The sequence below is a fragment of the Patagioenas fasciata genome, chromosome 17 (genome assembly GCF_037038585.1).
Source record: "Patagioenas fasciata isolate bPatFas1 chromosome 17, bPatFas1.hap1, whole genome shotgun sequence".
Classification (NCBI taxonomy): domain Eukaryota; kingdom Metazoa; phylum Chordata; class Aves; order Columbiformes; family Columbidae; genus Patagioenas; species Patagioenas fasciata.
This window is the reverse complement of record NC_092536.1, coordinates 4,916,245-4,941,296: the sequence shown is the minus strand read 5'-3', so window position 1 is coordinate 4,941,296 and position 25,052 is coordinate 4,916,245. Positions and strand designations below refer to the sequence as shown.

Sequence of the window (25,052 nt, the reverse complement as noted above, 5' to 3'; positions counted from 1 at the left end):
TTTACAATCCACTTCTTTTTATCTTTCTCCATTTCTATGGCTGTAACACAAGACCCCGGTTCCTCCGCCGGGCGCTGTCATGTCAGGGACAGGCAGAGACCGAGCCCGACGGCGCGATGCTCGGCGCACAGGGGCACAGGCACGAGTGGCGTGTGTAAACAGTAACGAGAAAGCTTTGATAATAACAACAGAAATTAAAAATAAAAATTAAAAGGCCCTTTAACAGGCCGAAGAGAGGGAGCACACCCGTACCGGAGTGAAAAATTACCCCCTTCCTTGCAAAAATATAATAATCATCCCTAACCAGAAGGAAGAAACAAGGTACATTCTTTCTCTCGGTGGGAAGTCTCGAGGATTTCTCCACCCGAAAGTGCATCCCAGTGCCCGTCAGAGCGGCGTGTACTGGTTGTCGATGGCGCGGACGTGGCCCCGGCCCGGTGCCTCCACCTCGTAGTCCGAACTGCGGTGCCGGGGGCCGGGGGCCGCGGCCGCCCCGCCGGGGCGCAGGTTCTGCACCAGCTCAGCCGGCGGCGGCACCAGGTGGAAGATCTGCTCCGGCGGGGGGCCTGGAGGGGGCTCGGCGGGGCCGTGGGGGCAGGAGGAGCTGGCAGGGATGTGGTTGAATTCTGGGCTCCAGCTGGGAACGGGCAGGGACAGAGGGACAGTGCTGGTGGAGCCGGGAGCTGCGGGCGGAGGGGAGAGACAGGGGGTCAGGGGATGCTCCTGCCCCGTTGTCCCAACACACCGCGGGGATCGGGGTTGGGGTGTGGGGCACATCCTGCACCCGCTGGTTTGGAGAGGCTTCTTTCTTAGACGAGGAAGCCAGGAGCTCGGGAGTCACCTTTTGTGCCGCTGCCCCAATGTTTCCACCTCCACCCCAGCCAAAGGACCCGGATCTGGTGCACGTGCACCCACCCCGGGGACATAGGACCCCCCATTCCTGCACCCCAGGGGAATGTTCCCGTCCCTCTGTGCTCGTGTACCTTGCGGGTGGGGCAGGACGACGACGTAGCTGGACAGACGGACATCGCAGGCCGTCCCGCATTCCAGCGGGATGGGGTAGCGGTGGAAGTGGTGCAGCATCTCCAGGATGGAGGAGAAGCGGAGGTGCTGGACGCGGCACTGGCCTCGCTCCGTCAGCGCGAGCCGCAGGTGCTGTGGGGAGGAGCAGGGACCCATTACCATTCCACCAGTTCCCTTGCTGGAGGAGATGATGGGGGGACACAGGGATATTTGGGGGTTGGGGGAAAAGCTGCCTTAGCATGATGTGCTGCATGCGCAGCTTTCTTTTGCCGCCCAGGAGAGGGCACAGAAACACCAGCCCTCTGTGAGCATCCAGGCAGGGACCAAAAGAGCATCAAAGGGCAATGAAGCCAGGGAATGGGCTGGAGCACAAGTGTGATGGGAGCGGCTGAGGAATCTGGGGTGTTCAGCTGGAGAACAGGAGCTGAGGGGAGACCTTCTGATCTCTGAACTGCCTGAAAGGAGCTTGGAGCCAGGGGGGGTCGGGCTCTGCTCCCCAGGAACAAGCGCCAGGAGCAGAGGAAACGGCCTCAAGTTGCGCCAGGGGAGGTTGAGGTTGGATCTTGGGAACAATTTCTTCCCCAAAGGGCTGTGGGGCATTGGAACAGGCTGCCCAGGGCAGTGCTGGAGTCACCATCCCTGGAGGGTTGGACAGACCTGAGATGAGGTTCTCAAGGACAACGGGCAGTGCCAGGGGTGGTTTAACGGTTGAACTTTATGACCTTGAGGGTCTTTTCCAAGCAAAATAATTCTGTGATTCTATCTCCATGGGGTAGGACATGATGGGACAGAGACCATGCCGCAGCAGGGGGGCTGCTCAAGGGGCTCCTGTGAGATTTCCCCCCACCAGCCCCTCTCCCGCCCGTACCTTTGCTCTGCCCTGGAAGTTGAAGGTGAGAACGTACTCGCCGCGGCGTGTCTCGCTCTGCCGCACCAGGAAGACACCGTGTCCCTCCAGTCCCCCAAGTTGTACCAGTTGAGCCGCCTTCACACGGGAGATGGGCCCGTGGAACCAGGGGCAGGAGGAGAGGAACTGCTCCATCTTCGGCCCCGCCGCCTCCCCCGGGCTCCCTGCCGGAGCACGGGGATGAGTGGGGATGCCATCACCCCCATCCCCGTCCCCCTCCTTGCTGGCTCTGCCCCCCACTTGGGGACACCTGATCAGCCCGGTTGGCCACGGCAGGACACAGTGTCCCCCTGTGAGAGATGTCCTGTCCCCAGGGTCCCCGGTGTCCCCGCTGCTCACCTTGGCCGGGGGTGTCAGTGCTGGTGGTGGGGCTGGCAGCCGCAGGGTCAGGGTGCCGGCACGCCACGACCTCGGGGTCACCTGTGTCAGACCTGCCGGGGATGGGAGAAGCCAGGCTGAGCGCTGGCGGCAGGGGACTGGGGGACACAGAGCAGCCATCCCTGTCCCCAGGCTTGGGGACATCCAGCGGGCGCTTACCCCCTGCGTGCACACTCCCGGATCTCAGCCGTCCAGAAGCTGAGCTGCTGCTCGTCCCCCACCTCGAACACGATGTCAGTGGCATTGGTGACCTGGGAGACACAGGAGAGGGACATAGGGGCTTCAGAGAGAGATGTGCATCCTCCTCCCACCCACCTCAGTGCTTGGGCACCAACCCTGACCGCAGCCGGGGCAGAGCATCCCCCACCGCGAATGCCACATCCTCCCCTGCACCCCCCCAACAGCTGGGAAGAGGAACCGAAATTTGGCACGGGAGCTTCTAGCAGCCATATGCACCCTGGAGGGTGGGAAAGGCCTCGGGGCCAGCAGCGGACCCCTCCTCGGCCAGGTCTTACCTTGACGACAAAGGTGTGGGGGTTATCGGGCATCTCGAGGCGTGTACATCTCCGCACCTCCTGGACAGCAGAGCAGACGGCGAGAAGCTTCGGCTTGGAGCCCTGGTGGGGAGAGCGGTGGCTGAGCTGAGTCCAGACCCCCCCATGCCCCAAAACACCACCCCGTGTCCTGCTGGGGATGGGATGGGATGGGGTGGGATCGGATGGGATGGGACATGGCTCAAGCCTGCCAGGAACCACCCAAGGCATGGAAATACCCCACTCTGCTGGGAAATACCTCACTGGTATGGAAATACCCTGTGTGGCAAGGAAATACCCCACAAAGCACAGCCTGGCCACTGTTGGGGCACCTCAGGGGGGCCACATGGTGCCCAGAGCAAGGGCCCATTTTAGTGTCCCCAAGGACCCATCTTAGTGTCCCCAAGTACCCAGCAGCAGAAGGATGGGCGCAGGAGAGGAGAGAGACGGGGGTTCCCAGCATGGCAGTGTATTCTGGGGAGACCGTGCAGTGCTGGGGACACTGGGGTGCAGGAGGAAGCCCCCCATGGGTGTGGGGCTCAGCCTGGCACGCCGAGAGCTCCCCGCGGCCACCCAGCTGGCTTGGTGCTGACACAGGCAAGATGACAAAACGCTGAGCAAACACTTCCACAAAGACTAAGAATACCCGTCCCAGCAGCTTTCAGTTCCCTCTGTCACCCCGTGCACTGGCCATCGAGCTGCTGACCACTGGGACCGGGCTGTACCCGGGGTGCCAGCGACCCTCTTGGGTGCCAAACACCCCTGGGATACCCAGGCAATAGAGCCGGTTGAGTCACGGCACCCCGTGCCACCTCAATCCATGGCCACAGCCCCCACAACAGCGGGCTGCAGGCGCTTGGCCGTCCAATGGCATTTACCAACCAAAGCACATTCATTCTGCTCCCAGCTTGTGGTGCTCGTGGCAAAGTCACCCCTGCCATGTCCCCAGTCAGCTGCATGACCCCAACGGGGTCCCCACCAGCATCTCGGTACTCTCCATGGTCACCCAACCAAACCACATTTGGTTGTGCTTTTTTTTTTTTTAAAGAAAAACCTTTCTTTTTCCACCCCCCCCCACCTTCCTCCCTTGACACTCTCACCCCAGGACTCGCTGTACCGTGGGGCCGGAAACACAGTGTGAACAGGATCAGCCCTTATCAGCACCGAGCTGCGCCAAAAAGAAAGTTCTTAGAAGTCGCTCGCTGAACGGCACTTTGCAACAGGGCTGGTGCCACCGCGGCGGCTCGCGGCACCCCCGGCAACACTGATTGCAGCTACAGCTACAGCTGCAATCACTGTTGCTGGCAGGGCTGGGGGTGCCTCAAGCTGCTGCCTTAGCCTGAAGGAGTTTTATTAGTTTTTGCCACCCTCGGAAGGTGACTGTGTCCTGTGCAAAGTCCTGCAGGGACAAAGCCGAGGGGGTTGCCCATCCTTGGCTGCTTTCCCACACATTGGGTTGTGACAGCCAGCACGTCACCAAACTCATCGGTATGGCAGGTTTTATCGGCACACAACCCAACCGCAGCGCGGAGTCGGCCTCTCGCTTTCCTAGGAAGTGGGAAATTCCAGGAAAAGGGAGTTCGGCGAAGCCCCCGGGCTTCAGCTGTGTCCCTCCCCCAGGAGAGCGCAGACAGGGAGTAAGAACGGAGAAGGAAATGATGCAGCAGAGAGATACTGTGCCCGAAAAACCAGTCTGGCTTCGCAGAAGTGCCTACCGCAGGCACGGTGCCCCCCGCCCCCGAACCGCCGCACCTGACCACAAGATGCCCTGCTCGATGGCAGCTGGTACCGAGAAAGGGATTTCTCGGTAACCAAAACTGCACATTCAACACAGCGCGTGTTCCCCTGGCACCCACGGGTGCCTTCCCGGCAAGAGAGGTGCCACGGCAGCATCGTGGCGCTGGGTACCCCCCGGCTGGCCCAGCTTGGGGTGAGACAGGGTGCTTAGGATGCTGACCCAGCTCAGCGCCAGCCCTGTCAGCATCAGCTCCCACCCCAGAGACTTAGAAGCAGATAATTTCCATTGGAAAAGACCCTCCAGATCATTGAGTCCAACCATAACCCACCCCTGGCACTGCCCCATGTCCTGAGAACCTCATCTCCATGTCTGTCCAACCCCTCCAGGGATGGTGACTTCACCACTGCGCTGGGCAGCCTGTTCCAATGCCCCACAGCCCTTTGGGGAAGAAATTGTTCCTAATACACACCCATCGGGACAACAGTCCCATCAGCTGGGGACAGAGGAGCCACACCAGCTCTCGGCACCTACTTAAATTTAGTGCTTGAGAACGGTGTCTTCCCACCAGCGGTCTGCTGCCCCCCGGGATTTGTATTCTTGTTCTTTGCAGGGAATTTTTCTAGAGTTTAAAAATACAAACCTCCAGGCAGGCCAGAGCTGTCCTCAGTGCCTGGGGACATGGGACAAACTGGAAGATGGAAGAAAATGACCCCAGGGTGAAATCCTCCTCCTGCTCCCTGCCCTGAGCATCCTGCCAGAGCCCACAGCCTGATTCAGGGGGGACACCCCACTGCACCCCCCAACCCACGTCCCTGTATCCCCGGTCCTGGGGGGACCCTGTGGGGTGTCACAGGGAGCATCGGTGCAGCACGGGGAGAACAAGTGTCACCGGGAGCAGCGGCGCAGCACCTGTGGCCTCTGTGCACCTGGGGAGGGCAGGGCAACCGGGAGAACGCTGGGTTTTGCCAGCATCTGTCAAACCTAGGAAGGAGCTGCCGGCAGCTCGGTGCTGTGGTGGTGCCGGGAGCTGCAGGTCACAGGGTCACAGCTGCGCCGGGGCGGTGCAGGCGCGGAGCGGAGCTGCAGTGTTTCCACCTGGCAAAGCCCCAGCAGCAGCTCTCGCCACAGCTCCTGCGTCTGCCGCCTTCTGCGCTCCTGGTGTTCACACAGGGCCATGGTGCTGCCAGCTCCTTTCAGGGTGACGTTCCGTCCAGCACCCCGGTAGCCACCTTTCCACTCGCCTTCCATGCGTTCACATGCAAGCGGTCACGGGGAAACCAAAACCATCACCCAGGAAGGCTGGGATGGCCACGGCGGGTCCCCTACACCTCTCTGACAAGGATATTTTGGATTTCTATACATTATTTTTTTCTTGGAAGCAAAGCTCCTGCCAGCCCACCTACACGTGCTGGGAAAGGTCTCACCAGGACGCTGGAGCCAGGGCCCAGTCCCCAGTTGGCAAAGGTGACAGTAGCATGGGGGGGACAGCAGTGGCACAGTAATGATTGTGGTGGCATGGTAATGACGGCAGTGACATGGTGACGACGGTGGTGGCACAGCAGTGATGGTGGTGACATGGTGATGACAGCAGTGGCACAATGATGGTGGTGGTATGGTGATGACGGTGGTGGCACAGCTGTGATGGTGGTGACACAGTGATGATGGCAGGTCCAGCAGGCCGAGACTGTGCGGAGCAGAGAGCAAATCCTTCGACAGCGGTGGCCACTGTCACCAGCCCCTCCATTCACCGGGGACTTCCCCATGCTGGCTCTTTCGCTTCCACTCTGAGTCAGGCCCTTGTGCAAGGTCTCTGATGGATACAGGCAAGATTTGTCACATCTTGTAAATCACGGAACCTGTCGTGTGTCCCTTAGGCAAGGGACAGACCTAAGACAGAGTTGCCATGAGCCTGGGTCTGGCAGACAGACAGAGGGACGGACAGGCAGGTCACCACGATCTGCAGCAGGGCAAGTGCCAGTTATGCTGGTATAAAACCACATCCCATGCCCACGGCCCCGGGGAGTTTTGTGAAGTTTCGCAGGAGCAGGGAGGCTGTGCCAGGGGATGCCAGGTGAAGCAGAGGGCAAACACATCCCATTGTTCTAGCGCAGGGCAGCAGGGTGGCACTGGGGTCCTGGGCTGACACCAAGGGTCACACTGGAGGATACAAGATATCTGCTGCACTGGCAATTGGCCTCAAGTGTTTGCACCACGGGTAATCCCAGTGTTTGTTCTTGGGGAGTTTTCACCATGGTTAAAATCAATGCTCGTCCTCGAGGACTTTGCACCATCAGTCATCCCAGCACGTGTCCTTGGGTGTTTGCACCACGGCTCAGCCCAGTGTTCATCCTCATGGATTTGCACCATGGCTCAGACCAGCGCTCAGCCTTGCAGGTTTGCAGCACAACTAATCCTAGCCCAGTGAATCCCAGCCTAGCTAATCCCAGCCTCTGTCCTCCAGCAGCTAATCCCAGCATTCCATGTGGTTGGTAGCACAGCAAATCCCGCTGCTCCTCCTCAGGCGTTTGCACCACGGCTGATCCTCAGGGGACAGGTCCCCCCGGGCAGCCCCGTGCTGGTGTTGGGGACAGGGTCTGGGCTCCTGCTGACTTGGGTCATTCCCCTGCACAGCCCCAGCTTCTCACAGGCCTACTGCACCCCACAGCCACTGACAATCACACAAAAAACTAGGGCAGTACACTCTGGCCTCTCTGCCTGCATGCAGAGGCTGTTCACTCTGAAACCTACTGACAACAACCATGAGCACCATCATGAGGTTCTCTGCTCTGGGCTTGGGGTGCTGGGTGCAGGAGGTTTCCCCGCCTCTGTTAAGCAGAGAAACAGGAGAGATGACGAGCTGCTTTGTGAGCTCGAGCCCCCAAGCCCCTGGCCATCACCTCCCCAAAAATCCACTCTCTGCACACCCCAAGCCCCAAGCAGCATCCTCAGCTCACGAACACCAAAGGGACAAAAGAGTTTCCAAGACAGCCCATCTCTGAGCTTCCCCGAAGCGCATGGCAGGGGACAGAGCCATCCCCCAGGGGACCATGCTCAGCGGTGACAACAGGCACCCTTGTGCAGGCCTGAAGAGCTGGCTCAAGGGTGGCCAAGCCACAAAGCACCTTCTGTTCCCATCCTGAGCGGCTGCCGAGCGCCAGCAAACGGCAACGCAAGAAAACACAGCCCGGACCCCTATCGACACAGCGAGCCCCTATTTCTGATTAAACTAAACCTGTAGCGCTGCAAAACGCAACCCCACAAGCCACCAGGTAAATCCATCCCCATGGGAAGGGATTTGGGGGTTCTGCTTAGAAACCCCCTCCCCATCCTCAGAGGTAATTGCCCCTTTTTGTGCATCAATAAACCTCCACCAAGCGAGGCAGTAGCCACTGGCTCCACACAAATGAGTCAATATTCCCTCCCCAAAACCCTGCAAAGCACCCCAAAACCAGAGCACCCAGCAGCTCATGTTCCTAGCAGGGTTTAGGAAGACAAGGGCTATAAACAGGATCTGTAAACAGGCAGCATTCGTCAGCCCTATTTTTTTATTTTAAGCCAAACTCGCTTCCAGCGTGGGCTGCTTTAATAATTTCCTGGAATAAATAACGAGCACAGAAAGTAAACAAGGTGTCTGTGTGCGAGCGGGAGCCGCCTGCAGCCGGGGACTGAGCCACCCCAAAACCCAGCCTTGGAGGGCTGGGGGATGTGGGGTGTCAAGCATGGACCTCACAGGGTCCCCATGGTCCCCAAGATGTCCCGGGGGTTTTGCATCACCCAGGACAACACAAGAAGCTCCCACATGGGAGCATTCAGTCCCCTGAGTGGGTATTTTGGCCCCAAAGCAGGACCTACCCCTTGGTCGGTGCTGCGTCCTGCCTGGCTGAAGAAAGCAGGTCTTGCCCAAAATGCTTCATTTTTTACCATCATCTCAAGATGACGTTGGATATTATGATGCCCATGACGGGCAGTGGTGGGAGGTGGGACCCGCTGCCCAGTGGGGAGACACGGGTTGTACCCCGGCCAAGCCCTCGCTGCCGGGATGAATCCATCAGACCCTGCGCTGCCTCTGCAGGCTCTCATAAATATTTACCTTTGAAAAAAGAAATAGCAGTGCTCTGCCTCACAGCAACCACATCCTGGGCCGTAAAAAAAAGAAAAAAGGAAAAAAAAGTGACAACCAGCCCAAAAAAAACCCCACCGGGCATCTCAGAGCAGCTGTCAGGGCTGAGTGGGACCCGGCAGCCTCCTGCGCCCACCGGCACCCCCAAGATGCAGGAGGTTTGGGGGGGAAGCGGCGCCATCCTTAAGCTCTTTCCCAGTCCTTTTTCCTGTGATGCACTTAATATCTCCATTTTTCATTCACTTCTCGCCTTGTACGTGATGCTTTCCTACCCGAGCGGCTCTGCAGCAGCCGCATGAGGGAGACGACCCGGCTGCCAGCAAAGCATCACCATTGTGATGGTCACAGCGATGGGACACGGACTTTAAAGGATGGGGTTAAAAAGAAAATCAACCCTACAAGCCCTCTCCTGCAAACCCCAACAGCCCCAGCACCCGAAGAACTGACAGGTTGGGGATCTATCCGGCTCCCTTCCCCTCACAACCCAATCAAGCCCTGGCGAGCTCCATCCCAGCAACACAGTTTCCAAAATAAGAAACTCTGCTCTTCAGCAATTAACGCCAGGGCTGTGGTTATGCTGCTAAAAGTGTTTTTTCCGTGCATGACCAAGGATGGAAAAAGTTGTGGTTAATAAATGACAAATAACCTTTTGTCTCATCGCCTTCCCCCCCGTGCACCCTCACTTTGCGATACCAAATAAAAGAAGAGGGGGGGGGAAAATCACCACCAAAATCTCAAAAAGCTGAAAGGACGCCCAGCCCCGTGCACCTTCGAAGAACAGCGAGCGTCACGGTGCCGAAAGCGAAGCGGCGAGGGGATGTGCCGCCCGCCCCGCTCGGCAGTGAAAGTCTGCGAGAGGCTTTGGGTGCAGCTCTGCGCGCCTTTGGGTGCAGTTTTGCCTATCCTGAGAGAAATGCCATTCACCCAAACCTCTTGGGCTCTTACCCCACAGCAGGCTTCCCAACTCTTGTTCTGGGGATGCCAAGAGAGGGATGCAGTCCCTGAAGAGGGATGTGGTCCATGGAGATGCCAGGAGAACGATGTGATCCCTGGGGTTGTCAGGAGAGGGATGCAGATCCTGGGGACACCAGGAGAAGGACGTGGCCCCTGGAAATGCTGGGAGAGGATGTGGTCCCTAGGGTTACCAGAAGAACGATGCAGCTCCTGGAGATGTCAGGAGAAGGATGTGGGCCCTGGGGATGCGGGGAGATGGATGCAACTCCAGTGGATGCCAGGGGAAGAATGCAGTTCTCTGGCCACATGCTGTCCAGCCACCAAGGGATGACACAACAGCATCACTCTTGGCTGGAGGATCCAGGCAGCAACCCCCTGCCAGCCTGGGATCCTTCAACATTTTTTAATGCAACAGGGGAGGAAAAAAAAATATGGTGTGAGCCAGGTCACCTCTGGGTGAACCATGGGGATGAGGGCAGGCGCACACATGGTCCAGCCCACTTCAGCTCACAGGATGGAGAACACCAAATAGGATCCAGATTGACACAAATGTGCCTTTCCCCAGGCCACGGCAATGATGGGACATTGAGATGCTTCCCATGACCAAAAAAACCTCTTCTTTGTGGGGCACTCGCTGCCCCACTCCTGTGGTCCTGGGAAGAAAACACCATTTTGCATCATTTTGTGCAGGAACAGAGGAGCTCCCTGGGTTGCAGCAGCAACAAGGGCATTTGTGCATCCAATTTGGCACATCCAGTTTTTAAGCATAATTACAAGTCACCAATAAAAGGAAAGATGGGTTTGGATTTGAAGCAAAGTGTTGTGCTGCAGAAGAGGAGGTTTGCTGGCATAGGGGTGCAAACACAGCTGCTGCTGGCGTCAAGGCTTCCCAAAACGTGGCCTCTCCAACCCTCCCTCTGCCACATATCCTCAGGTGAGTCACTTAAGGCCATGTTTGAGTGGCTCCAATTGCTCCTGGAGGTACAAAGCAGCTCCAGGAGGAGCTGGGATGGGGACAGGGACCAGAATGCTTGGATGTCCCGCACCCCACGGCTGGTTGGCTGCCATGTGGAGCCCCAGGTGCTGAAAATCAGAGCCCAGCGGCACAGGACCTGCTTGCTCACGAGGCGACAAGTTCTCAGAAACCAGCTTCAGGTGAAAGGAAGGGGAAAAGAAAAAAAAAAGAAAATAAAAAAAGGAAGTCAAAGCAGTCTCAGGCTGAGCGGAGATAAAAATACTGCTCGTCCTGCAGCCACGGCTGAAGACGTACGAGCCATGACACAGGCACCACGGGTTTGCAGCGGAAGAGTCGTCCCGGCTTGTCTTGGCGTGCCGTCAATTTACGGGATGCACTGGATTTCATTAAAATGCTATAAAGAAACCAGCACAAATGCAAATCCCATTTCCCTTCCCCTTCCTGTAAAAACATCTGGTCAACAGAAACAGCTTGGGACGTTTCCGTTGCAAATCACAGTTTTCACGGAGTTTAGGACTTGGCCATACAAAAGGTGCTTGGGACTGAGGCTCAGCTGGTGATCGGAGCACCCCAAAACCCCACAGGGCTGCCCTAAAATATTCAAGGTTGTTTTGCCAACCTTGGCTTAAATTTATGAAGGTGGAGAGGCCTCTGAGCTATCCAGTCCTACATGTTATATGAGAATAAAGGTTGTGGCAGAGGAGAAACCACTTAGTGCCTCCATAGAAAGCAAGGAGCATCAGCAAGCATTACCCTCACGCTACACATCAGAGAATCCACACCTAGGCCTATACCCAGGGTTTTACATGTATATATATATATACACACACACACACACATACAAGCATTATAGATACCCCAGTAGCCCCCTGCTCTGCACATCAGGACGGTTTCATGCCACAGAGCATTGACACCTATTCTTGCACCATGGCACCCTCCGGCGTGTCCCCCGCCCTGTGCCAGCTGCCCTGAGCGCAGTGGCACCCCTCATCCATTCCATTCCTAGGACTGCTCCGCATCCCATCGTTTTCAAATCCCTCCTAGCCAACATCATTTTTCCAGCACTGGAGGGAAGAAGCAGCGATGCCAAAACCAACCCCACACCAGCCGCAAGCAAGGGGAGCCCCATCTCATCCAGGCTGAAGCTCCCACAAGATTAGCACATCCCTGTGGGATGGGACACCCACACCAGGCAGTGCCACCGGGAACGCCGGCAGCGCCAGCACTCATCAGCCCTTGGCCCCGCGCAGCGCCGGCTGCAGCCACCCAGGCAGCAAAAATGGGATTAGGGCTCTTCAAAGCGCCCTGCGCCCTTTGATGCTGGGCACGTTATGGGATTAGGTCAAGAGGCCCTGTTGGAGCGCGCCAGAGGGAAAACAGAGGGGAAAATAAGATAAAAGCTGCCAAAAGCAGAGCAATGGAGCGGCAGCCAAGCTGTGGCAGGACACGCATAGGGCCACCCCTTTCCCTGCACATCCCGCTTTTCCAAGGTCATCCAACATGCTGAATATTCGTGTGCTTGATGCTGTAAAGCCGTGAGGCTCAGCTGAATTTCCATTTTCATCTTACTATTTAAAGAGTAGAATGGAAGAAGAGGAGGGCACTTCTGGAGAGACCCTGAGGATGACCAAGTCCAGAGACCAGCCAGGGATGGAAACCCCCCTGGGGTGTTTTTACAGTTGCTTATTTAAAACCATTGATCATTATGAAAGATTAACAGCATCTTCAAATCAGGAACAGATCCACGACATGGGCAAAAGGCAGCGGCAATGCTCTATGAGCATCCCAGGGCTGGAGGATCAAGGGGGCTCCCTGCAGCCTTTCTCAGGGAGATATTGGTTATTATTTAGTTATTTTAAAGGAGAAAAAAAAAAACAAACCAAAGCAAAAACAAACCAAAAAAAAGCCACCAAGAAGCTTTTCTGTTCCTGCTGCTCCACAGTTTGCGTTCTTGCTGATTTTGGGGAATGAGACCCACCAACACAGCCCAGGGCTTTCCACCACCCCCAAAATTCAATCACAGTTACTGGAAAGGGGCTGGATTTACTTTGCTATAAAGGAGATAGAATCTGGCCTTGGCCCAGTTAATTAGAAAGGAAGGACCCGCCCTGAGAATATTTGCACAGGAAGCAATTTATTCCAGAGATTCGCAAAATCCAGGGAGGAACATCCCCTTTTCCATGGACCTGGCTGAGAAAACTCCAGGCTCGAGGTCCCAGGGGACCCCAGGGTCCCCCACCTCACAGTGACAGTGACACCCCTGGAAATCTCTGCGGGATGGAGAATTGGTGCAAACCTCCAGGAATAATGCTGCAGAACGGCGGGGGGACTTGCTAAATGTCTTGTTTTAAACGCCTCCCACCCACGGGGGAAAGCCAGGGCTGTGCAGAGAGGAGGAATGTGCTGTGTGCTTCCCAAGGGGAGGGAAGGGGAAGAAATAAAGACAAAAAAAAGGAAAAAGCAGTGTTTGCAAGCACCAGGTCCTGGGGGCAGGGGGGATGCAGTGAGGGCCTGACAGCCTTCTTATTTTTTTACTTTGTGTGGACATTGGGACAAACTGTAGCCCAATACAACGGAGCAAAACTGGTTTTCAGATTCTAGAATCTGGGTGTTTCTAATTTATTTATTTATTTATTTTCATATTTAACATAGGCTTGTTTGACAGAACTCGCAGGAATTTAGCCAGCTGCTCCCTGGCACGGTGCTGCAGTGAGCAGCAAACACAGCCCAAAGGCAGGGATGGGACTCTGGCTGTACCCGAGGCTTCCTCCTTCCCAAGCACAAGTTCGTCAAAGCTAAATGAGCACCAAAAAAGAAAAAACAAGAAAAAAAGAGAAAACCCAGCCCATCAGGCCTGCAGAAGACTTGCCATGTGGAGGAACTGTCTTTTTAAAGATTAAACCCCGCGGCTCCCCCCGCATCGCTCCCTGCTCACTCACATCCTGCATCATCTCCGCTCCAGCCGGTGCCTCAGCACCATGGGAGCTCCCCGGGGTAGTCAAGACTTCAATTTCTAACCACAAAAGTACTTGCGAAAATAAAATTAAACTCCCTTAAAGGTCCCACAGGGAGCAGAGGAAGGCACAGAGCCTAATTTCTATTTTCCCCTTCCTTTCCCAGCTTGCCCAGGTGAGCAGATGCCCTGGCTGCTGAAGCCACAGCACAGAGGGGACAGGGTGAATTTGGGCTTCGCCAGACAAGCTGCCCCCCTGCCTTGCTGGAACGGGTCCGTGGGGCTGGGGACAAGCAGGATGGAACCCACCAGCCTCTATCATCAGCTTGCAGAGCATGTGCTCTGCTTCCAGCTGGAAAACCCAGCTTTGGGGCCCCAGCAGGGAGAAACGCAATCTCGACCGCTCACAATAATTAGCACGCGCGTCGTCCTTGGCACATGGTCACAGCACCTTTCACCACCCAAAGGTGAGCACGCAGCGGTGGCTCTGAGGTCTCAAATATACACAATGCAGCCTTGTATGTTCACCAAGGAGAATGAGCAATAGCACAGCAAACCTGTCTGGTCTCTGGGCTTGTGCCCGGACACCGTTCATGGTGACAATCCCTTGTGATCAGGGATGCACCGTGTCCCTGCTCCTCCCCTGGAATGTGCTGTCACTTTGGTATCATGCCCAACTCACTGCTGAGCGACCCACAACGTCCCTCTGGCCAAAATAGGCAATAGCTGGCGATATGTTAGTCAGACTCGACATGAGGAAGAAATTGTTGCCCCTGAGGGTGGTGAGAGCCTGGCTCAGGTTGGCCAGAGAGGTGGTGGATGCCCCATCCCTGGAAACATCCCAGGCCAGGCTGGATGGGGCTCTGAGCAACCTAAGCTGGTGAAGATGTCCCTGCTCATGGCAGTGGGGCACTGGGAGAGCTGGGAAGATCCCTGCAACCCAAACCATTCCATGTTTCTATGATTCCTTACCTTGGGTGGGTCGAATAGCTCCAGCACGTACTCCTCACCTTCTGGTGTCCCTGTTCGCCGCAGCACCAGGCGGCAGCGATGCCAGCGCGTCCCACTGTCCAGGGAGCTCTCATCCAACAGCCCATACTTGAGAACCCCCTCCTTGCGCACCTCGGGGGGTTGCTCCCGTGACAGCCCCCATGGCAGGATGCGCTTGCCCAGTCCTGGCTTGAGAGCTGCCTCTGTCGTCACCTCCCCGTCCCCATCCCCGAGGAGGGCATCCGAGGAACGTCGTCGGAAGAGGCTGCGCCAGCTCCTGCGCAGCTGGCTGAGCGAGAACGGCCGCCGCGCCTGCCCCGCCAGCTCCTCCGAGCTCCAGGACTTGCGCAGCCCCGTTGGGGCAGTCTCAGGGGCTCGACTGGGCTGCTCGGGATGGGCACCCAGCTCCACTTCGGCTTTGGTGGCCGCCGTGCCCAAAGAGGCGTCCGTATGCCGCCGGTGCGTCTCCCGGTAATCCCGCGCCGGGCCGGCGGGCAGGATGCGGAGCTGGTTCATGGCGAAACCCTCCTTCACCTCGTGGCAGAAGTACTGCTGGAAGAGGTCGGTGAACTGCACCGAGAAGTTCTCAGCAGCCAGGAGGTCATGGTGCGGGTGCTCGGTGGCGAAGCGCAGGTAGTGCCGCGCCAGCTCCTTGGCGGTGCTGATGGCGTGGAGCTCGCAGAACTCATGCCAGCCCCGGGGATGTGCTGGCGTGCCGGCCGGCAGAGCGTGCCCATTCATTGCCGTGGCTCCAGCGAGGCGGCCGTGCTGCAAGACAGAGCACACAGGGGTGTCAGGGTAGCCCCAGTGCCTCCCCCCAGCCCCGACAGCCCCTTGGCATGGCTGTGCAGGCAACCACTACAGCTTGTCCCCTGCCACCGATGACCATGCAAGATGCTGAGCACCCAGCCCCACTGCAGAGCCTTGGATCCCCATCCACACCTCGTAGGGCCATGCCTCAGTTTCCCCACGTGTGAGGTGGGGTGCAGGCAGGTCCCGCAGCAGGGTGTCAGCACCGCTTCCCGCCAGCACAGACGCCGGCAGCTGCCCGCCGTCCCACAGGGACGCTTGGCCCGGCTGCATCCGCTCCGCTCCTGCCAACGCTTCGCAGTGCCGACGGGTTTCCCTCCAGGGATCTATTTCAACGGAGCTGATAAAGCTGGAGTGGGGGCGGGAGGGGAGGAAACAACACGAAAAGCTGCAGAAATCCAGGGACGAAGCTGCCTTGCCTGCCAGATCTACGCAGCCCCGCTGGCCTGGGGAGACGCGGCCGCACCGCCGGCATGGCCAGGGCTGAGCATGTGTCCCTGGGGGGATGCTCCGAGGGGCCGCTGCGCTCTGGCAAACCACACCATATCTGTGCCCTGAGCAGATTTTGCTGCGAGGCCAATCTGACGGCACCCACGGCTGGCGCGCAGCCACCCCGGCGTGCCCGGCTGGGCCCAGCAGCAGCGTTCCCCACCATGCTGCTCACCGCCCAGCCTCGTGCTCGCCCGCAGCACTTATCGGGGCTGTGCACCCCGCTCGGGCAGGAAACATCAGCCGAGCCACCTGGATCCTGCCGCGCCAGCACGGGCACCGCCATCTCCCCAAAACTCCAGCCACCCGCCAGCAGCACCCTGGCTGCTGGGAGGGGAGGAAAAGTGATTGCATTTGTCAAGGGGAGGAAAAATTAAAGGAAATAAAAAATAAACAGAGGTCAGGAGGAAGCGAGCGGGACGATGCAGAACACAGCAGATCTGGTTTGCAGTCGGGGAGGCGATAAGGCTGGGAAGCGAAGCTCTATCTCTGCCCACCCGTCGCCCTTCCTAGTACGTCCTGTGAAGTTTCTCAGCGAGGGGAGATGTTATCTGCCCCCTGCCAGCCCCGCTGGGCCTCGGCTTCTCAGAAGAGAGCCGCCTGAGGCTCAGAGCCGGCCGGCATTGCGGCGGTGCCGGGCGTGCGCCCCATGTTCCGCGGCCCAGCTGAACCCCCCGGCGGGGCCCCCGTGCCGGCGTCTATCAGCACCGCCAGCCTGCCCGTGACTCAGCATCCTCTGCCTGTGCTCCCGCTTCCTCCGTGCGCCCAGGAATCGCCACCGTGGCTGCCGGCACCACCAGAACGCTCGGCGGGGCGCTCCCCCCAAAACGCAGAGGGAAGAGGGGCACCCATGTGGATGGCTCCTCAGATGGGTGGGAGATTCCCAGCACAGGGAATTCACCTTCCAAGCTTTCAGGCTTGCTCTGCACCGGCTTCAGGAGAGGTTTGCGGTGTGGGAAAAGCCGGGCTTCACCTGCAGCACGAGGTGGGAAGCAGCTGAAGGCCATCTCCGGTAACAACGTGACTTTTCCAAATGGCACAACAATGGGAAATATACCCCTGGTGCTTCCTCCTGCCCGCACAAACCACGATGCCGTCCTCCCTGCTCATGCCCAGAGACTTCTGACGTGGGAATAGTTATCCCGGCTGAATCGACGCTTGAGCATCCTGCTCCTCCGATGGCCCCAGGTTTTGGCAGAGATGTTCCGCAGCAATGCCGAGTACCTGATACCGTGTGGGCTTCTCCCTGTTCCAGCCCGTCACACTCCATGATACTGGAATTCAGCGGCCACTGGCTTTACATCCGCATCCCTTATACCCCATACGTTCCCATGAGGGGCTCCTGGCCGTCCTGTGCGTCACCACTGAGTCGAAGGACTTGTCGCAACAGCTAATTGCTTTAATTTGCATCAAATGGAGAATCCAACCCACCCTCGGACACACCACAGACTGGTTGGGATTGGGGGGCTAATGTCCAACCCCCTGTCACTTCAAGAGCTGTCCGTCACCCAGCTTGTCCTGTCTCAGGGCTGGTCTGGGGGGCTGGGGTTGCTTTGGGGTGCTGGCGTTGGTTTGGGGTGCTGGGGTAGGAGCTCGAGGAAGAGCGGGATGGACCTGCCACGGGCTGGCTTTGATGTGGTTGGGGCAGCGAGCCCCAGCTTGTGCAGGATCCAGCCCTGCAGCCCAGCCACCCCCAGCTGATTGCATTAAACTCTTGCCCAACCTGGCGAGTGTCACTGCCCCGGCTGGGACAGCAAGCCTGAGGCCACAGCTTGGATCCGGCAATGGCTTATTTGTGCCTTTGTAGTGGCAAAAATCCCAGTAAATGCATCCGTTGTGCAGGAAGGGCACCCTCCAGCACCCAGTGCTGCAAATATTTAGCCTGGAAGGGAAGGGTTACGGAGCAGGGCCGGTGTCGCCGGGGCCGGTGCAGAGGCACGCTCACGCGCGGGTGCGCGCAGGCACGCCGGAGCATGTGCAGTGCAGCCAGCGCGCTGCGATCTGAAAATGAAACTGGCCTCAACTCCTCGCCACAACTCTCCATGCCAGGAAAGTGCACAGCAGCAATGTAAATGGGAAATCTGATTTATGTGCCGGCGCTCTCAGAAACAACTGTTTCCCAACTGGAGGAAAAGCAGCCGGTGGCATTTTCTGCTCCCTTTTATAAGCACAACTCTATTTAAAATTTACCCCCAGGACTATTTTCAGGAGGGAGCAAAGCGAAGGGTTGGGAGACACCCTCGCCAGCCCCGCAGCTCCCGGCATCCCGAGTAGCAAAAATACAAAGTTCCCACAATCCCAAGAGCGGGAACATTGTTCCTTCCCAGGATGTCCTCCATGAAAAGAGCTATTCTGAGCCGGCAGCAGCCTTTCTTGGCACAGCACTGCAGCCCACTCGCAAGTCAGCTATAAAAGGCTGGGTTACAATGAACAGCACTTTTCAATGGGAGAGCATCCGGTGCGGGGAGCTCGGGGGGATGCAGGTCTCGGGGGGGCCAGCCCACCGGGGGTGGGCTCTTAAGGGCTGGGTGGTGTGGAGCATCCCCCTGGGATGGTGCTGGTGCAGCCCCTCTCTGCATCCCAATCTGCTGGGGATGGACAGAGCAGGTGCTGTAGGACTGGCTGGATGTGACCCGGGGTTGGGAGCACAGAGGGGGACAAGAGGGGTGGCCATTTGGGGGTGGGAATGAGATGCAGCTGCTCAGAGATGCAGGAAGGTCTGGTGCGGGGGGAGAGGTGGGAAAGGGTTCAGCTGCAGCCTCCCAATAGGGAATAACAAGGGGAACAGAGGAGAACACCCCAATTTCACCCTCCTGCAAGCCGGGTGACAACATGACGTGCTCACAGCACGTCCCCTGCAGAACGAGCACAGCCAAGGAAAGCAGCCCTGACGCTGCACCCATGGAAAGCCCCATGAAGTTTTATTGCTGCCCTTTAGCCCAGCCTCTCCTCCTTTCCAGCAGCCTGCTCTCACCAGTGGGGTAAATATTGCTGATTTTCCCCCAAGCAGAACAGAAAGCCCCAGCCCACATGCCCAGGGGGGACTGAGGGGAGGTAAGGAGTAGAACAGGGTCCCAAAACAGCCACCACATATTTACAGCATCGCTATAAATCAGCCAAGGCCATTTGTGTGACAGGCCAGCACAACCCGCAGCAGAACTTGCCCAGCACCATCCTGCTCTTCTCTCTAGGAGCAGCCCCCTGTGTGGATTCTCTGGGGTCTCATTAGAGGGTGAGGGTGCAGCACCGCATCTCTGAGCACCATCACTCCCTGCAACCCACTGTCTGTTTGCATGAAAGCTGGAGGAGCCTGGGGGTCTCAGGACCTTCCCTCCCTCTCCTTCCGCTAAATTGAACTGACAAACTCAAAAGCAAGAGAGGAGCAGGCTGCAGAGACCCCACCACATACTCATATAGGCTGTGCTTTCTTAGGTACTCAGGTTAAAAGCTGGGAGGTGGGGGGTGGCTAATTTTGCTCTCCTATTCCCATTTTCTCACAGGACATACACACTCCTTACGTGAACACCCGGCACTACACAGCTTGCTGTATTAAAGGCCAGAGCTGGCCTTAATCTACGGCTCTGCGTGGGCTGAACAGCGCTGCAGACCTCTGGGGACACGGCCGATCCTACGGCATTTCAAATCCAGGGGAAATCCACACATTTGGCTTCCCCTGATTGCTCCACTGGGACAGATGGGATGCAGACAGCACATCCCAAACCCACCACGGGCAGAATACAAGCTCCAGGTTCACTTGGCCCACAGGAACTCACTGGGATGAGCAGCTGCGGCCAGCCCAGCTCCCCAAAGACCCTCTGCCTGCTGCCATTCCTCCCAGTGCCCATCACTGTGGCGTCTGGCACCCTGCAGCCCAGTTTACATCATCGTGCTCTCCTACACCCACAGCCTGCAGGGAAAAGCCCGGCAGTGGGGTGGCCTCTCTCCATAGGGTTTGTTTTGTTGCACAAAATGAATTGCTGTGGTGTGGGTGTGGGAGAAGCGGGGCACAGGGAGCAGTCCCGAGGGAGCGGCTGGCTGGGGGTCCCCAGCTTTGCTTGGGGACAGGGGGGAGCAGCCAGCAGCGAAGCCCCCCCGCCAACCCTGCTCTCCCTCCCCATCACATCAGCCTCCCCAGGGCCGGATTTGGCTCTTCCTCCTCACCAAGCCACGGCAGCGCTGGCGGTACCACAAACCCCGCCAGCACCGAGCTCTTGTGCTTTCACTTTGTCTCATCTGCTGGGATTTGTCCCGACATCTACGCAGTGCCAGGATGAGTCCCGGCAGCCCCGTGGGTATGTGGGTGCGTGGGTGGGGAGGGTTTGCTCTGGGTGAGGAAGATGTAAGTCTCCTCAAAAGCCACTGGTGCTTGCCCCCAAGTTTCTACGATGCAATACACAGTACTGGCAGACACATTGCTCCTTGGGATCCAGCGAAACCAAAATGATTTTTTTTAGAGGTAATAAACACATAAAAGCAAAGGAGAAAATAAAAGCAGCATTGAGGGTGGCAGGAATGCACAGGGACAATGCTCTCTCACACCAAAAGCAAGTTACAAAGAAATCTGAGGCGTTCATCTAGTCCCGAACAAGTCAAAGTGAAACCTGCCAGTAATTTCACAGGCCTTTAAACTCCAATATCGTAACCTGCCACCAAAGCCCAACGCCAGACGGGGACACACGAGGGCAAGCAGTGCTGGGTCCCCAAGCCAGCCACTTCTTCCTCTGCCTGCTTTTCCTACCTAAGTGCAGCAACCCACAAAGTCCCTGGGCCACCATCCCACAACTCCAGCACATCTTGAATCAATTTCCAACAACAATATTGAAATCGCAGCTCAACAACTCGTCCCGGTTTCCTTGACAGTAAATCCCAGCCTGAGCAGCAATGACCATATTATGCCGCTGCCAGAGCCAAAGGGTCTGGGCTCTCTGTGGGTGACCCTGCCAGGGCTTGGCACGAGCAGGACTGGGCATGCTGGCAGGGCACGGGGAGGCTGTCGGGTTGCTGCCCGCTGGTGCACTGGCCTCATGCTCCAAGCCCCTGTCCCGGCCAAGCCAGGCACTGCCTGTGAGCCAACAAAGTTTGCAGGGAGCAGAAAGCCAGAATCGCTGCCTGGCAGGCTCGGGCTGGCACCTCTGCTTGCTGCTGGCAGTGGGCACAGGGGCAGAGGACAAGGGGGCAGTGGGAGGGACATGCAGGTCATGGCCCCCATAGGCAGGGCAGCACCCCACAACAGCGGCTGGGGCAGGTGGGCATCACCCCATGCAAGAGGGGCCACCCCCATAGCAGGGGCTGCAGGAGGCTCTGGGCAGGTTGGTGAGAGGGGCAGGGCTGGCTCCATGCATGCTGCAGCCCTAGATCAGGGGTCCCCAGGGCAGGGATGCTGGGAAATGAGGGACCTTGAGGGGAACAGGGATCCTAGAAGAGGGGGTGCTCTGGGTAAAAGGGCGTTGGAAAGATGGGTATCCCCGGGATTTGGGGCACCCACAGGGGAAGAGGCCCCCTGGAACAGGGAGGGATGATGGGGTAAACGGGTGCTGGGAGGATGGGGATCCCCGAGGGTGACCGTGGCCCCCGGACAGAGGGAACCAGAAGAAGAGACCCGGGATAAGAGTGTCCTCCCGCAGAAAAGGGGTGCAGGGAGGTGCGGATCGGTCCGAGGGCTCGGGGCTCGCAGGAGAGGGGGATCACGCTCCCGGGGGCTCGGGGACGGGAGAGGCTCCGCGCCCGGAGCTCCCGGGGCTGCAGCAGGAGGAGCGGCCGCTGCGCTGCTCCCCCTGGACGCCGCCGCCACTTTCGCTTTGCAGCCGCCGCTTCCCGGACACGCCCGTCCCAGCACGGTCCGGTACAGCCCTCCCCGGCCCGGTACAGCACGGTTCGGTCCCGCTGCGCGCCCGCGGTTACCTGCAGAGGAAGGCGTCTGGCTGCCGCTCGCCCATGGTGGAGCGCGGCGGCGCGGCCGGGGACGGGACGGGGCGGGACCAGGCGGGGCTCGGGGCTCACGGCTCGGTACGGCTCGGTACGGCTCGGTACGGCTCGGTACGGCTCAAGCAGGAAACCGGGACAGGCGGCTCCGCATTTCCGCCGAGCCGCAGGGCGCGGACCCCGGCCCCTGGGCGGGTTATGTAAACCGGAGCGGCGCGACCGAGGGCGGAGGCTGTGCGGGGGCGGAGCGGAGGGGCTGCTCCCTCCGTTCGTCCGTCCGTCCGTCGATCGGTCAGTCAGTCCGCCTGTCCGTCAGTCCGTCTGTCCGTCCGGGCCCTGCCGGCAGCTCCGCGGGTGCGCACCGCTCCGCACCGCCCCTCCCCGTCAGCGCCTTTATCTTATCGCATCCGCGCCCGCGGAGGCAGCGGCATAAACAGGCCGGCTGCGCTCTCGTGGGGGTTGGTTTTATTTAATTTTTTTAAAGTTTTCATGGCTTTTATAATTTTTTTCTCTGTGTATTTGGAGGGATCCGGGTACCACAGCCCTTCCTGGCCCCAGCCTGGTCCCTGCCCCTCGAGGGGAGGGAGGCAGCCTAGGCACGGGGTCGTTTTGGGGCTCAGGAGGGGTGTTGTGCAGGAAAACACCCCACTTTCTTGTTCCTGTCCGGCCGCGTCCTCCCACAGCTCTGCAGGCTGGCACCCGAGGGAGCTCTGCAGCGGAGACAGTGGGCGAGACGCCGTCTCAAACCCTGTTTCTCATAATTTTCCTCTGCCTTTCGATCGAGGAAATTAGCCTGCTGTGAAAGGCACCGCAGCACACTGCCCACGCTCGGTGGAGCGGATCAGGTCACGGGGCCTGCAATTGTCCCATACTGCGGGTGAGGGCTTCGGCCGTGATAAACGGAGCTGTCACAGTGTCCCTCCAGTGCCGAGCAGGGCTGGGGACTGGGGTGGGAGCATGTGGGCCAGGCTCAGCTGACTCAGTGCTGTCTTGGTGCCACCCCATCCCAGGGGAACAAGGGTAGCATGGTGGAGCTGTGGCTGCCCACCCTGGGAGCCATGAGAAATAGGACAACCATAAACTTTCACTGCACCTTCTTCCAGGAAAGGGCTGGTTTGTGGTCACGTCTGGCCGGTTGACATCTCCCACCTGTGTCACCAGCTGTCCTGAGAGCTCCCTGAGCAGCAGCAGTGATGGGGACAGAGGGGCTCTCCTTGCCCCGCAGATCCCCCCCGGCAGGTGCTGCTCATGCCAGGCATGCAGGAGCCACAGCGGAGCAGCCCTGCCAGGAGGCTGGTGCTCACCCAGCACACCAAACTGGGGAAACCCAGGGAAGCACCAGCTGAGACTTTACAAACACCACGCCATTGATTTGGGGATGTTGGAAGGGTGGAAGGTGCAGGATTGTGCCCTTGGAGAGCTCCAAAGGTCCAGGTAACTTGCAGCCTTCCCAGCCACCCCTCCCCAAACACCACAGGGAACTGGATAGGAGCAGCTGATGTGATAAAGTCTTACCTTAAAAGCTGCTTTTTAATTCCTCCCACTGTTGCTTCATGCATAATTGCACCTTCTGACATATTTTCCAAGCACAGACGAGTGATCAGTGGAGCCTGGTGCCTGCCCTCCTTCCCACAGGCGGCTGTCCCAGCTCGCAGCTACCGCACACTTTTCTTTATGAGATTCATCTCTTTCAAAAGCGCCTTCTCAGTGTCTTGAGCCCCTGTGACCTGAGATTTCTCTTTTCTTTAGCTTCCTGTATGGATTTTCTAAAGTCCCTAACTGCTAATTCACTACCACTGACTTCTGCTTTTTCTGTTTGTTTATGCAGAGCTGCACAGATGCTCTCGTACATTCACACACACACGTCGCCGCTTCCCTTCCGCTCTGCACTGGGCTCAGCTTTTAACCATTGCTGCTTTCTTCTCCTGTAAAAGTCTTAACCAGTTTCCAGCCATCCTTCCCACTTCTTTCTCTAGCTCCCACCATCTGGCCGGCTTTGTTTTTCAGGATGCGTGGGGTGATTTGCAAGCAGCACACCAGCATTTCCTAGGGTGGGATGTGACCAGCCGCAGGTGACCTCTGCCATCCCACAGTGAGATGAGGCTCCCCCCTCTCTGCCCGGAGGGAGTTTGGAGGTGACATCTGGAAATACTTGGTTATGGGGGTCTGCACTGAGCTGGTAATGCCTTCCCCCCAAAAAAATCTCAGCCCGGTTTTCTTGCACTGTTTCAGAGGGCAGGGAGGGTGATGGGCAGGATGGTGATGGGCAGAGTGCTGATGGGCAAGGTGGCGATGGGCAGGGTGGTGATGGGCAGGGTGGTGGCGGGCAGGGTGGTGATGGAGGGGGTGTCCCCCGGGCTGGCTGTCCCCGCAGCGTCGCCGGGCTCCAGCTGCCCTCTCCCGGGCACCGGCTGCACTGCAAGCGGCCCCCGGCCCCTCCTGGTCCCGCTTCGCCGCACTGGCCTGTGCGCCCGGCCGGCCGGGGACTCCGTCCGGTGCCCGACACCCCCCTCGGGCTGCCAGGCGTGAGACCTGCGTGGGACAATGAATCTCGCATGGGCGCGGAGCGAGACAAGGGGTACCGTCACCCTGAAAATGCACCGTGGGGAGTGGTGCCAGTGGTCACAGCTTGATCACCTCGAACCACAGGGCACAGCTTCTGGGTCCATTTGGGGTCCCCAGGGACCACTCGCTGCTGGTCATGGCAGAGACCCACACCCTTTCTCCTCTGTGTGCTGGCTGTGGCCACACACAGCACAGGGCATCCAGCAGCCCCTTGGTACCACCCCCGGCACCCCCAGATTTCAGGGAGCTGCCCCTGCTGAGCCAGCACTGGAGGTGACTCAGAGCTCCTGGTGTCACCTCACTGAGCCATCCAGCACCCGCCGCTGCGTAACCGCACCAAGTCACCAGTCATGGGAGCAGCAGGAAGAAGAGGCCAAGGGCAGCCCACATCCTACACGGCACCCGGCAGCCCCTCACCTCCCTTCAGACCCTTTCCCCTGCTGTCGGTCAAGCTCGGCACTGGAATTCATTTTCCCATCTTTCCCAGCAAGATCTGGCAGGAGAAACTGAGGCACAAGCACTGGGCTCCTCACCAGGGGGACGCTGAGACAGACAACAGGGAGAAAATCATCGGGCTGCTCAGAAGGGGAAGTGCTGGAGCCTGTGCAGAGACACGTGAGGGTCCCGAAGGAGATCCAACGGGAAGTGAAAACCCACAGGGGAATTTTGCGTGTGGTTTTTGGGGAATTGGGGT

At 58.4% G+C, this 25,052-nt stretch overlaps 1 protein-coding gene across 1 annotated transcript; it reads right to left on the bottom strand.

Annotated features, from left to right (window-relative positions):
- SH2B3 (SH2B adaptor protein 3) lies at positions 1-21,972 on the bottom strand. Its single transcript, XM_065851667.2, has 8 exons — positions 21,773-21,972; positions 14,555-15,340; positions 2,824-2,925; positions 2,468-2,559; positions 2,270-2,361; positions 1,892-2,094; positions 984-1,155; positions 1-683 (listed from the first exon to the last, which is right to left on the bottom strand). The coding sequence occupies exons 2-8, from the start codon at positions 15,311-15,313 to the stop codon at positions 388-390; spliced, it is 1,716 nt and encodes a 571-aa protein (XP_065707739.1). The 5' UTR covers positions 15,314-15,340; positions 21,773-21,972; the 3' UTR covers positions 1-387.
- Between the last annotated feature and the right edge of the window lie 3,080 nt (positions 21,973-25,052).